This window comes from Phascolarctos cinereus, unplaced genomic scaffold (assembly GCF_003287225.1).
Source record: "Phascolarctos cinereus isolate Bilbo 61053 unplaced genomic scaffold, phaCin_HiC Scaffold_4;HRSCAF=312, whole genome shotgun sequence".
Taxonomy (NCBI): domain Eukaryota; kingdom Metazoa; phylum Chordata; class Mammalia; order Diprotodontia; family Phascolarctidae; genus Phascolarctos; species Phascolarctos cinereus.
This window is the reverse complement of record NW_027555847.1, coordinates 504,774,888-504,788,302: the sequence shown is the minus strand read 5'-3', so window position 1 is coordinate 504,788,302 and position 13,415 is coordinate 504,774,888. Positions and strand designations below refer to the sequence as shown.

Here is a 13,415-nt window from a genome sequence, read left to right as displayed (position 1 = left end):
CGAGCTGCCCTATAAATATATATATATATATATATATATATATATATATATATATATATATATATACTGCAGCTACTATATATGCCTACCTGCAGACAAGTTTATTACCTACTGATGCTAAAGTATAGCACAAAGGCATTGTAAAATTTCTATAGTGATAAAGAATAATCTAAACAAACTAACCAAAGAAGAGTAAGTACCTAAAAAACATATCTCAATGAAATGTCAATATGTGGCATGATTATTTAAAAAAATTTCCATGTTATCATTTTCTAACCGTCCAGAATTAGAACACATTATCTGCCCGAGGTAGAGGAAATAGCACTGAATATGAAGGCAAAAGCTCTGGTTTCAAATTCAGGCTTTGCCATTTACTACTAGCTGTGTAACTTTGGTCCAATCACTTAACCTCTCTAAGACTCTGTTTTCCTCATATGTAAATTGAGGATAATAACAATTACACTATCTCATATGATATGAGGAAAGCTCTCTGTAAACTATGAAGTATGATACAAACATAAGCTATTATTATTTCTACAAAGAACGTCCAAGTTAGTAAATAAAAAAACCGTATGTAAAAATAACCATTATGATTAGAATTTTCTGTTTAAAAACATTAAAACGACACACTACTCCACTGTACTAGTTAGTTTTGGTTAACTCTTTTTTTCTTCTCAGATATAAAAAAGTATGTCATTTTTATTGGCATCTTTCGTTTTACATTACCTATAGCTGACACTGTTGACCATCACCTCCAACTAAACATATTCTCCTCTCCCTTGATTTCAGAGAAGCTCCACTCTCTTGGTTCTCTATCTCTGCTTAACTGTCTTTTTTTGCTGGCTCCTACTCCTCTTTTAAAATATTTAATGTTTTCTTTACTAGTTACAAACAATTAAATATTCATTCAGGCTACCCTTATTTCCCCCCAAAATATATTTAATGTAAGTGTTCCCTAAACTTGTCCTATTCCCCTTCTCTTTTTATACAGTCTTCCTTGAAAAATCAAGTTCACTCCCAGTTTTAAATACAGATGATCCTCAAATCTATTTCCCTAATTCTGACCTTCTTAAAGCATAAGTCTGACCATGTTATCCTTCTGCCCAGGAACCTTCACTGGTTCACTTTTGCCACTAGGATAAAAATACAAACCTCAGCTTGACACTTGAAGCCCTATACCATCTGTCCCCAGCCTACTTTTCCAGGCTTACCAAATATTATTTCCCATCACACACCCTATAATCCAGTCAAATTGTCCTACTTGTTCCCAGAATGCTGGATCCCACCTGTTGTTTCCTGGACACAACACAATCTGTCCCAAGTACCACCTCTGCAAATCACTTTCCCCTCACCTTCATATCTCAGAATCCTTAGCTCCCTTCAATTATCATCTCATGTGTCATCTCTTACGGGGAATCTTTAGCTCTCTTTCCTCAAACTATTAAGAGGAGGAGCATATTTCTATCTGTTTGCAAACATTCCTCTATGTAAAACAAGAGCTCCTCAAAAACAGAGATGATTTTTAATTTTGTATGTATATCCCTTGTACATAGTAGATGCTTCATGAATGCTTGCCAAATTGATTTGGATCAATGAATAATTTATCAGCCTTTAATGCCTAGAACCTACTTTTTTACTTTTTAACAGTTAGGATAAAACTACACTACAAAGCTATTTGGTGGAAGGTTTAGATCGGCATCTTACCTAAACTCTATTCTGCAATAAACTCTATTGTAGATGATCCAAATGTAAAAAGCAGTGCCATAAAAAATATCAGAAGAATGGCAGGTTTTTTCTTCTATGTCTGAGGATAGAAGAATTTGTAACCAAACATGGAGCAGAATAAATTATAAAATGATAATGTGGAATTATGCAAGAAAATAGTTATTAAACTTCAATTCAGCAACCCTATTACTAGATCTACAGCCCCCAAATGTAAAGGATAAAAAGAATAATACATACAATGAAAACATTTGTAGCTACACCTTTTTTTTGGTGTGTATATGTATGTGTATAGAAGCAGATAGGTAGCACAAAGGATAGAGCACCAGGCCTGGAATCAGAAGGTACTGAGTTCAAATGTGGTCTCAGACACTTACCAGCTGTTTGACCCTAGGCAAGTCACTGAACCCTGTCTGCCTCAGTTTCCTCATCTATAAAGTGAGCTGGAGAAGGAAATGGCAAATCACTCCAGTACCTTTGCCAGGAAAATCCCAAATGGGGTCACAAAGAGCCAGACATGACCGAAACCATTGAAGAACAACAGATGCATGGGGGCAGGAGGGAGTAATCTTATATTCAATCTTTTTTTACATGAAAGGTTGCATGGCACTGCAGACAGAGAGGGCCTTAAGAGCAAGCAAGATTTCATTTCAAGGTCATCCTCTGACAAATAGCTGTGTGACTTCAGGCCAGGAAACTCTCTAAGACTACAAAGAGGCTGAACTATTACTGATTCAAATTGGTAAAGGAAATGTTTTTCATTGAAGTCTTTTATACCAGAGAAATCACAGGTCTAGTCTGATGATGACACCTACATTGAATCTTCCCCTTATAACAAAGAAAAACGATTAAGCAAAATACCTTAGTAGAAGGAACAGCTGACACCAACCTCTGGAGCATGCTCTTTTCTTTTTCCTTTTTGTGTCTCCTCTCATGAGGGACAAAAAAGAGAGAGAGTACATTCTGATAGTGAGACTGGACCCTATATTGGTCTTAAGGGGAAAGGAAAAACAAAGTGGTACTATTCTTATTCCTTCTTCCCTTGTCTTTCCCACTCAATCTCTAGCCCTCGATATTTGCATAACCAAATGCAATCAGAACATGTTTTTCCTATTTACCTCAAAATTTTCAGGAGCCTAAGTCACCACCAATAACCTCATAATAAGTTTGTGTCAGGTATGCTCTCCTTAATAGCAAGGTCCACATATAATAAAATAGGATTATTAATTTTACAAAAAATATTGTTAGTACCTTGTATGTTATGTTGTTATTCAGTCATTTCAGTTGTGTCTGACTCTGTGACCCTGTAGACCTCTGTGTGTGGGGTTTTCTTCCCAAAGATACTGGAGTGGCTTGCCATTACTTTTACCAGTGGCAAACACAGGTTAAATAACTTGCCCAAGATCACACAGCTAGGAAGTGTCTGAGGATGGATTTGAACACAGTTCTCCCTAACTCTAAGCTCAGCATTCTATCCACTGCTCCACCTAGCTGTTTCCCCAATTCTCTACAAACAGGAAGGAAATACATTTCATCGATTTTTTTTCTAGGATGGAGATTGGTCATTACAATTAATTAGAGCATAGCTGCCTATCAGTTGTGCTTTTGTTTATGTTATTAGTCATCGTATATACTCTGTTTCTTTCACTCTTCAAAAGTTCATAGAGTTGCCTGATGTTTCTATGGATTCCTAACATTTATCTTTTCATTTTTTATGGAACAATATATCTTAATATTAACATACAATTTGTTCAGCCATTTTCCTATCAGTGAGTAACTATTTTATTTCCTACTTTGGGTCACACAAAAAACAGTATTCTGAAGTACTATGCCCAACAATTAATGATTTAAAAAATGAAATTCATTAATGTAGTGGAATATTACTGAACCGAAAGGTAAAGTGAGCAAGAAGTATTCTGAGAAACATGGTAAGACTTGTAAGAAATGATGCAGAATGAAGTAAACAGAACCAAGAGAATAATATCTGCAATGACTACTACAACATAAATAAAGACAACACTAAAAGGTAATACTCAGGTCAAAAACAACGGATGGTTTTAGTTCCAAATAACTAAAATTTAAATAGCAAATGACAAAAATGGAAAGTTATAAATACTCTCATGTATAATTACCACATTAGATTTTTTCCTTTACCTCTTTTTTTTTTATGAGAAGGTATTAGAGGAAGAATTATTTATTGGGAAGTGAATGATAATCTCTATAAAAACTTTAAAATATGACATAGATCTTTGCCTTAGGAAGATTATCTTGATATGTGCACAAAGGACAAATTAGAGAGGCAGGGAAATCACTAAGGAATCTAAGAAGTGATAAAAACCTTAAAGAAGCTAATGTGTGAAACAAAACGGAGGGATAACAAGTGATCCTCTGGAGATAAATTCAACAGAATTGGTGACTGGATATAAGACTGAAAGGGTATAAAGTGGCAAAGGTTATAAACACAGGTGACTAGAGGATGCTGGTGGCCTTTAACAATAAAAGGTCTGGAAAAGCAGTTAATTTAAGAAAATCAGTTTAATTCTAGATTTTCTGAGTTTGAGATATAAGCATCCAGGTAGAGATTTCCAAACAATTAAGTGGAGGTCCAAGACTGGAGTTCAGGAAAATAGTATATAGACTTTGGAGTTATCTGCATCTATGTGATAACTGAACCCATGGGAAGCTGATAAAATCATCAAAGAAGATAATACAAGGAGAGAAGAGAAAAGGACCCAGAACAGAGGCCAGGGATAGTCAAGAGTGGGAAAAGGCTGGAATAGCAGATTAACAACAATCCAGAAATGGAGGATGAAAAGGAGAAGGCAGACAAGGACAATTAGGAGAGAGTAGTATCACAGACACCAAAACAAAGGTGAAAATCCAAAAGGAGGCTGTGAGAACTGAAAAAAAAAGACCCTCATATTTTACAACTGAAAGATCATTGGCAACCTTCAAGAACTTATTTTAGTTGGCTACAAAAAGCATGATTAGTACCAGTGGGTAGAAATTAGAGAGTGAGACTACAGCTCACCACAAGGAAGCCTTCCTAACAATTAGACATGTCTAAAAATGAAATATACTATGAAGCAGTGTAGTGAGGTAGTGAGTTCCCCATTATTGGGTGGAGGTAACTTCCAAAAAAAAATACAGAAGTTGATCTTGGCACTGATATTTAAAAGACAGAGGTTGCTCAGGTAGACATTGAACTAGATGACCTGAGGACCTTCCTAAAATATTATAATTCTGTTCTTATTTACTTCTCTTTATAACTTGGCATTCTCTCCCTGCCTCCATGTTTTTGAAAGGTTGACTCCTATGCCTAGAATTCACCTTCTCCTCATCGCTACCTCCTAGAATCTTTACCTTCCTTCAAGGCTTAGGTCAGGTACAAAGTTCTTCGTGCAGTCTTTGTGTGTGTGTGTGTGTGTGTGTGTGTGTGTGTGTGTGTGTGTGTGTGTGTGTGTGTGTGTGTGTGTGTGTGTGTGTTCGTTCAGGCAATTGGGGTTAAGTGACTTGCCCAGGGTCACACAGCTAGTAAGTGTCAGGTCTGAGGGACTGGATTTGAACTCAGTTCCTCCTGACTTCAGGGCTGGTGCTCTATCCACTGCGCCACCTAGCTGCCCCCTTTTACATTTTTTTTCTTTTTTAGCTAATTGGGGTTAAGTGACTTGCCCAGGGTCACACAGCTAGTAAGTGTTAAGTGTTTGGTCTGAGGCCATATTTGAACTCAGGTCCTCCTGGCTTCAGGGCCAGCACTCTATCCACTGTGCCACCTAGTTGCCCCTTTTTTCTTTTTCTGTTTCTTTTTTTTTTTAAGGTAATTGGGGTTAAGTGACTTGCCCAGGGTCACACAGCTAGTAAGTGCCAAGTGTTTGGTCTGAGGCCGAATTTGAACTCAGGTCCTCCTGACTTCAGGGCTGGTGCTCTATCCACTGTGCCAACCAGCTGCCCCCTCTTCACGCAGTCTTACCTGACCCTCCCTTACCTGACCTGACCCTTCTCTTTCTTCCCAAATATTCCTAGAGGATGTTATCTGTTCTCTTTTCACTCATAACTTCCTACTATAATTTATACTTAGCTGGTATGTAGATTATACTCCTTTTCCTCAACTCCTAATCTCAGTAGACTACAAGTTTCTTGATCTTTGTTTCATGATTGCCTATAACAGTGACTTGCATACATATGGCACTTAAGGTTTGTTGAACTGAGCTGGATATGGGGAAACAAAGGTGACAAATGTTTCCAGACAAGAGTCTTGAAAAAATAGTGATAGTACTGATTCTATTCAATTTAACAATTTTTTTGTTCACTAGAAATTGTTCTGTAGGTAAACAAGTAGAGTTTATTTTGGAAAGAAAACTAGAAGAAAGGATACAAGAAGACAGGGGAAGCCTAAACATTCCATTTTAATGTTATTAAATGTGTAGGGGTACTGGAAATGCAGAACTAGAATTAGGAATCAGGATTTGAGAGTCAACCCCAGAGAAGTGATAGTTTCAGTCACAGTAGCAAAAGACTTCTAAAGGGAAGAGAACGCAGTAAGCCCAGCTGAAGACAAAGTCACATAAGCGGATCATCCACAATTACCAGAGGAAGGAAGAAAAGGAAGAGAAGTCAAATCAAAGACAGAAGAAGAAAGCCAGGGAAGTACTATGTTACAGTAACCAAAGGAACAATAAGTTTCAAGGAGTGAGTTGTCAATGTTAGATGTGAAGTTGAGGTCAAAGAGGACAAGGACAATATTTTTTTAAAATCATTGAATTTGGCAAGAAAAACACTAGTAACCTATGAGTGAAGTTTCAGTGGGGTGTTAGGGATAGAAACCAGACTAGAGGGAAAGAAAGAGTAAGTGAATTCAAGTCCTTATCTTCTATGGTCTTACCTGAAATAACTTCATACTCCTGTGAACATTATGCTTTTTAACTTTCCTACTGCATTTTTACATCATACCATGGACATTCATCGCATATATGTTACATGTGCATATATATGTATGTATGTATACACACATCCTCCCCCCAATCACTTCCCCTACTAGACCCTGTAAGAGGATTTTATCTAACTTTTAAAAAACTAATTACTTTTATTCTGAACTTAAAAATGAGATTAAAAAAAAACATAACAATAATATAGTGCTTTAAGTGTTCAAAGGGCTTTACATGTTATCTTACTTGATTCTTAACTTAACCCAGTTAGACAGGTACTATTATCCCCATTTCATATGTGATAAAACTGAAACAGACAGAAGATAAGTGACTTGCCAGGGTCTGAGGAGGATTTGAACTTAGAAATTCCTAACTCCAAGTCACAGAAGAACACAAAAGAGGATTACTGAATATTTATTTCATGCCATATATAATATATGCCACATTACTTTCAAAACAGTCCTGTTTGTACTTTCTAACTTCCTTCTATTCTCTTCCGTACATTTAAAAATTTTTTCCATGGCCATCTTTTTTGGGGGCGAGGGGCCTCACTATTACCACCCTCTTCCCACTGACGCCACCACTACTACCACCACCACCACCACCAAGGAGGGTTAAAAAACAAAACAAAACAAACCACAACCCACTACATACATCCTTGTACCAAAGAGGTATATATACAAGTTAAAATATACAAAAAGCAGCATGTAAAAAAAGAGCTTTCCACACTGAATCCATCATCTCTCTTTCAGGAGGTGGGGAACATGTTTCACTATCCTTTGGAGACTCAACTCATTTGTCATTGCATTAATCTGAGTTCTTAAATCCTCCAAAGTTGTTTTGTTTTACAATGTTATTTATTCTTATACAAACTGTTCTCCTGGGTTTGCTCACTTCACTTGACAAGCAGATATTCTTACTACTTAGGATTCACTGAAATACCTTTTTCACCATTTCTTCCAGCATACTACTACATTATAGTCATATAATACAATTTGTTCAGCCATTCCCCACCTGATGAGCACCATATTAGATTCTAATTCTTTTCTTTTCTCCCTCCATCCCAAATCTTTTAATCTCCCCATAATTATCAGGAAGTTTGTTCCTGTTGTTCTTGATTTCTGTTTGGTCCATTCTAGTTTTTAAGCAATTCATCATTTGGGTTAAGGGCTACAAAATTCTTCTCTAAACTATTCTCCTTCCAATTCTTTGCTCCAGAACTTCTATTTTATTGCTTATGTCTTACATTATCCTTGTGGAAAATGTTTTTTTCATCTGAGTCTCTGCTTAAAGTTATTACAATCACTCTCCCCTTCTTTGGAGGGATTTCTAGATTTACAACAATTTTTTATACCGGCAGGTGTCTTCTTGGGTTTCCCTGATGCTTCCTGATGTGTATTTAGGTGCAGTATCTGGCCTTGTTTGGTCTTACCCTGAATCAGTTAGGTTCCTGTGCTGACCTCCACTTCCCAGGATTATTAGGCCACCCTGGATTTTCGAATGAAAAACATTCCCTGTTCTTAAGGAACATACATTCTACAGAGGGATCAAAAAAGTAAAGAGACAAAGATACAACAATCTAACAAGTGAGAAAAACTAACTACTTGGGGGATCAAGAGAGGCTTCACGGAGGAGGTGGCATCTGAGGTGAGCCTTAAAGAATGTTAAGTAGTTGTGGTAGTGAGTAAATTCCAAGTATGCAGAAGAGCCTTTACAAAAGCATGGAAGTGGAAAATGAAATACTGAGTTCTAAGAACAAGCAAGCCAATCTGGCTGGAACAAAAAGTGAATTAAGGGGGATAATGTGAAATAAGTGTAAAAAAGGAGAATGTGATCAAACAGGGAGGGTTTTAAATTCTAAGATGGAGAGATCTTATTACAGAGAATTCTTGAACAGAGTTGTGGCATGGGCAGACCTATGATGCAGAAAGGATATTTTAGCAGCTTTGGACAAGATGGCTTGAAAAGAGGAATGAATGACAGTAGGGAAGATAACTGGGAAGCTATTGCTGTACTACAGAGCCAAAAAGACAAATTCCCAGGGATAGAATAAAGGGCACAAATGGAAGAGTTAGCTTTATAAAGGAGAAGGGTCACTTCTCTGTCAGAGAAAACAACTAGAAGAAAGAAAATCACATGATGACCAAACAGGAGTTCTGAGGTAGAGAACAGAGAGAAGGGGGAACTTACAATGTATAATGTCTATTTTCTAAGTCAAGTAAGTCACAAGAGGAATTGTGGTCTTCAATGGCATGGAAAGCTTGAGAACAGAACAGATTTACACTTATATGCTGTCTCTCCTGAAAGAATATAAGCTTCTTGAAGATAAGGATTGTTTCATTTTTCATTCTGTATTCCCAGGACAAAGTACAGAGCTTAGTACATATTAAGCACTTAATTTTTTTTATTATTTACAACATACACGGTGAGGAGCACTACAGTCAATCAGAGGGTAATTCTGAGAGGAAGATCCAGGAGGAAACAAGAAGGGATTGGGTCTAAAAGAGAGGGTAGAAATAGCCTTAATGAAGCATGAATAATGGTCTTCTGTATAACTAGTTTAGATACTCTCTAATTTAAAAATGAGTATATCGTATTTAATTCCATAAACTCCATTTAATTCAATAAGCATTTATCCAATAGATATATGGAATTACATAGCACTTTGCAGATCAAAGATAATACCTTAAATATAAATTTAAAGTGAATCAATAATAATAGATTGATCCTCACAATAATCTTGTAAAGTGCTATTATCCTCATTTTATAGATGAGAAACCTGATGCAGATAAAAGTTAGCCAGGGTCCCACAGCTAGTAAGTGTTGGAGGATTTTCACTCCTGCTTCCTGACTACAGATATAGACCTCTCTACCCACTATGCTCCTTTGCTGTCTCAACAGTTCGAAGAGCCTAAGATATACAACTGTTAAATTCCACAATGTCAACTCTGAACGTAGCATTTATGTCCAGTATATAAATATAAATAAACAAATAAAACTCCCCCCCCAAAAAACCCTGTAAGTCAATATCAAATCCATGATTCTGTCTCAATAGAATTTTATAGACAGTTTTTCACTTAAAGGGTTTGATGCTAATTTTTTTGACAAATTTTTCAACCATATCAAAAAATGGTGCCACCTCACACCAAAGACTATACAACCTTCTAGATAAAGGAATCTTTTGAACAATCTTTCAGACATAATTACTAAGTTATATTGATGCAACCCAAATATCTATTATAATAGAAAACAAGCACAGAATCATATAAAAGAGGGGTAAGACAAGATAAACAGTTTATAACTTTTGAAACTCTTTCCATTTTAGTCATTACGTGTTATCTTTTTAGGCACATAATCTTTTATAAATGTTATTAAGAAGCAATAAAATGATGATCCTCCTCCTCCTCTCTCACCCAAACTAGTCCTATGTTGGAAGCTTTAATGAACATGTGCTTTCTAACCTAAGAATGGAGAGAAGAATATAAAATTACACAAAATGGGTAAGTTTTTAAATATGTCATATTTGGTTTTTATATATATGCATATATGTCAATTATTATAGAGGATTACTTACATTTGCTTAAAAAGTTGTCAATATTTTTGTTTTTTCTTAGTGCAGGAAAATCCAAATCATATACCAAAGCATCCAACCCATCCTAAAAAACAAGCCAAAAAAAAAAAGAGATCAGTTTTCTTGACTACTTGAATAAAACTTTTTCCTCATTCACGTTCATGATATGTCAAATGCCTTGAATTTTTTTTTGCATACATTTTAAGAATACCTTCATTCTTACAATCAGCTTGCAGCCTGGTTGTATTATGCTGAAATTCCTAAGGAATCAACGTTCAACAATCTAATCAAGACTTAAGAGCTAGAAATCACTTCAACAAGACAAGAACAGAAGCAGTTGGATAGCAGAAGATTATCAACATAACAACAATACAATGGAAGGAACAGCAAGTTTCAGGGATGTAAAGAAAGCAGAACTGAGAAGATAAAGATGGAAATCTATAAAAAATTTATCATAAGCTTTTCACCATCAAGAACAGTAGGGCCACCATGATTGAATGGATTCTAACATGACAGTATTCAAGGTGCTACAGGTAGAAAGATAAGCTGGATCAGACAAAGTATAGATAGAGAAATTCCATGAGGAGATTTGAGTCCATCAGAGACTGAATTTGAACGTATCTGAAAAATGAAAATAAGCTAAAGATTTCTGTGTGGGGATGGGTGGAATCTCATATCAGGAGACACTTGTACATAAGATACAAAGTACATACAAGGTAACGGGGGGGGGGGGTGTTGGTGGGAGGTGGGGAGGCCTCCTGCTCAGTCTTGAAGGAAGCCAGAGTTTCCAAGAAGGGAGAGCATTTAACCATGAGGGACTGCTAGTATAAAAGCATGCAGATGGAAAATATGGTACATATTAGGCACTTAATAAATGCTTGCTGAGGAATAGCAAACAAACCAAAAAGTGTGTTCGAGGGTAATAATATGTAAGACCACCAAAAAAGTAGAAAAGGGTCAGATTGTAAACAGCTTTAAATTCCAGACAGAGCAGTTTATGATGTTTGAATCTAGGGACAACAGGAGGCTACTGGAACATGTTCAGACCTTCACTTTAAGAAAATTAGTTTGGCAACTGTGTAGGAGATAGATGTGAGTCAAGACTTTAAGCAGAGACCAAAGAACAAAATGGTACCCCCTCAGCTTTATAAAAACAGATGATATCTGTAAAGAGTTTTGTAAACCTTAAAGTGCTATATGAATGCATTATTGTTAATATTATTATGACTTTCTACATATAATAACTCAATCTAATATAGTGCTTTAAGGTATAACTTAACACTTTCTTCACAACAACCTTATGATAGATGACAGAACTGAAGCTCAGGTAAGTTCAATAACTTGTCCATGGTCACCCAGCCATTACATGCAGCAGGATTTGGATCCAGAACAACTTTTCCACCAATTCACACACATGTTGAATGAGTCACATGCCCATTGCTTATATTGCAAGGTAAGGGAGGCACATCTTCTACTGGCCTGAATCCTTGCCCACATCTCTTAGACATAATAATAATAGCAGCTCACATTATCATATTGTTTTATGGTTTTACAAAGTGAGTTCCACACAACAAGACTGCAAAGTAAATATTTCAGGCATTATCACCCCTATTTTACAAGTGAAGAAACTATAACTGAGAAGGGTTAAGTGGCCAGGGTAACACAGTAATCAGTGAAGCTAGGATTTAAATTCAAGATCTCTCCTTTTGTCTCGCCACTTCATTTCTCCCCCTCCCCTCCTCTTCATCACTAAAAATAGAGAAGATGTGCTGTGGTGAGTGGTGGGAAGAGATCCCCTAAAGCCTCCATTCCCAAAGGGTTTTTATACACTTCGCTCTTCAACGCTACTGTGCATTTGTGGATGGATAAGCCTAAAGATGTTACTAGCCAACAAGCACTTAGCAGTTTAGGTGGCGTTGTATATGAGTTCAAATCCAGTCTTGGGTGTAGCTGTGTGATCCTGGACAAATCACTTAACTCTTCTCAGTCTCAGTTTCTCCTCAGCCACTCAAATCCCTTCTATCTTTGTCCTTATGGAGGTAGCATAGTTGATAAACTTTGTAAATTATAAAGGGAGATGGCCAACTGGTATGGAGGGAGGAATGGGGAGAGGAGTGGGGAGTATGGGGGAAGAGGAGAAGAAAAGTAAAGTGAGAATTACCCATCTGTGTTATTAGCCTTCTCAGCTAGTAAAAAACAGAAGACCTCAATCTCCCACTTCATTTCCCGCTCCAAATATTCTCTTTACTGGATGGATTCTCTTTAAAATACTAAGCTTTAAATTTTTGTGTAGCAAAAGCCAATATACTTTCATGGAAAAAAAAACCCAACACCTCTCAAATAACTTGCTGAAATTTTTATACAGCAATACCGTGTAATTATTTTTTGGGAGGTTCTCTCCCCCCTCCCCCAAGGAAGCCAAATACTTACCACACAACAATATGAGAGCAATCAGTAAGTAATGAAACCACAAAAACAATTGCACTTTATATACCATCTGTTGCAAAAGATGAGGCAGAGAAAATTTATGAACTCAATCTGACTCTCAAAACTAAATCAACATATATTTGGGATTCTTAGGTAAGCCTAAGTGAGGAATGGTTCCAATGTAAGACATGAGAGTCCAAAGATTTGTGGACTACACAGATGCCTCACATCTATTCATCATGAATACTTTCTTCCAGAAAAGTCTTCATGTCAGAAAATAGGAAATGGATGGAAATATCCATGCTGTTCTTCACACAAGACACCACATTACCAAACTCCAAGCATTTTCACTGGCTACTCCCCATGCGTGCAACGCTCTCCCTCCTCATCTCTGCCTCCTGGACTACCTGGCTTCCTTCAAGTCCCAGATAAAATCCCATCTTCTACAAGAAGACTTTCCTGACCTCCCTTAATGCTAGTGCCACTGCTCTATTGATCATCTCTAGTTTATCCTGTGTATATCTTATTTGTGCATAATTATTTTCATGTTGTCTCTCCTATTGTACTATGACCTCCCTGAGATCAGGGATTGTCTTTTGCCCTCTTTTGTAATGCCAGTCAGTGCCTGGAATATAGTAGGTGCTTAATAAACACTTACAGACAGACTGAGGAAATAACATCAACATATACAATGACTTCATATAGAAGTTTAACTGACTTGAATCAAATGCCAAAGAAAAGTATGACCAAAAAATTAAGAAGGGCTAGTC

General features: G+C 36.7%; 1 protein-coding gene across 3 annotated transcripts in view; it reads right to left on the bottom strand.

Moving 5' to 3' along the window:
* ROCK1 (Rho associated coiled-coil containing protein kinase 1) overlaps positions 1-13,415 on the bottom strand; it is a 132,966-nt gene that overhangs the window by 76,792 nt on the left and 42,759 nt on the right. For 2 of the 3 annotated variants that reach the window (XM_020970649.2, XM_020970650.2), the window contains exon 2: positions 10,222-10,303. The exons of the other annotated variant lie outside the window; for it this stretch is intronic. In XM_020970649.2, coding sequence (XP_020826308.2) covers positions 10,222-10,303 — 82 coding nt within the window. The remainder of the gene's footprint in view (positions 1-10,221; positions 10,304-13,415) is intronic. 3 annotated transcript variants of the gene reach the window in all.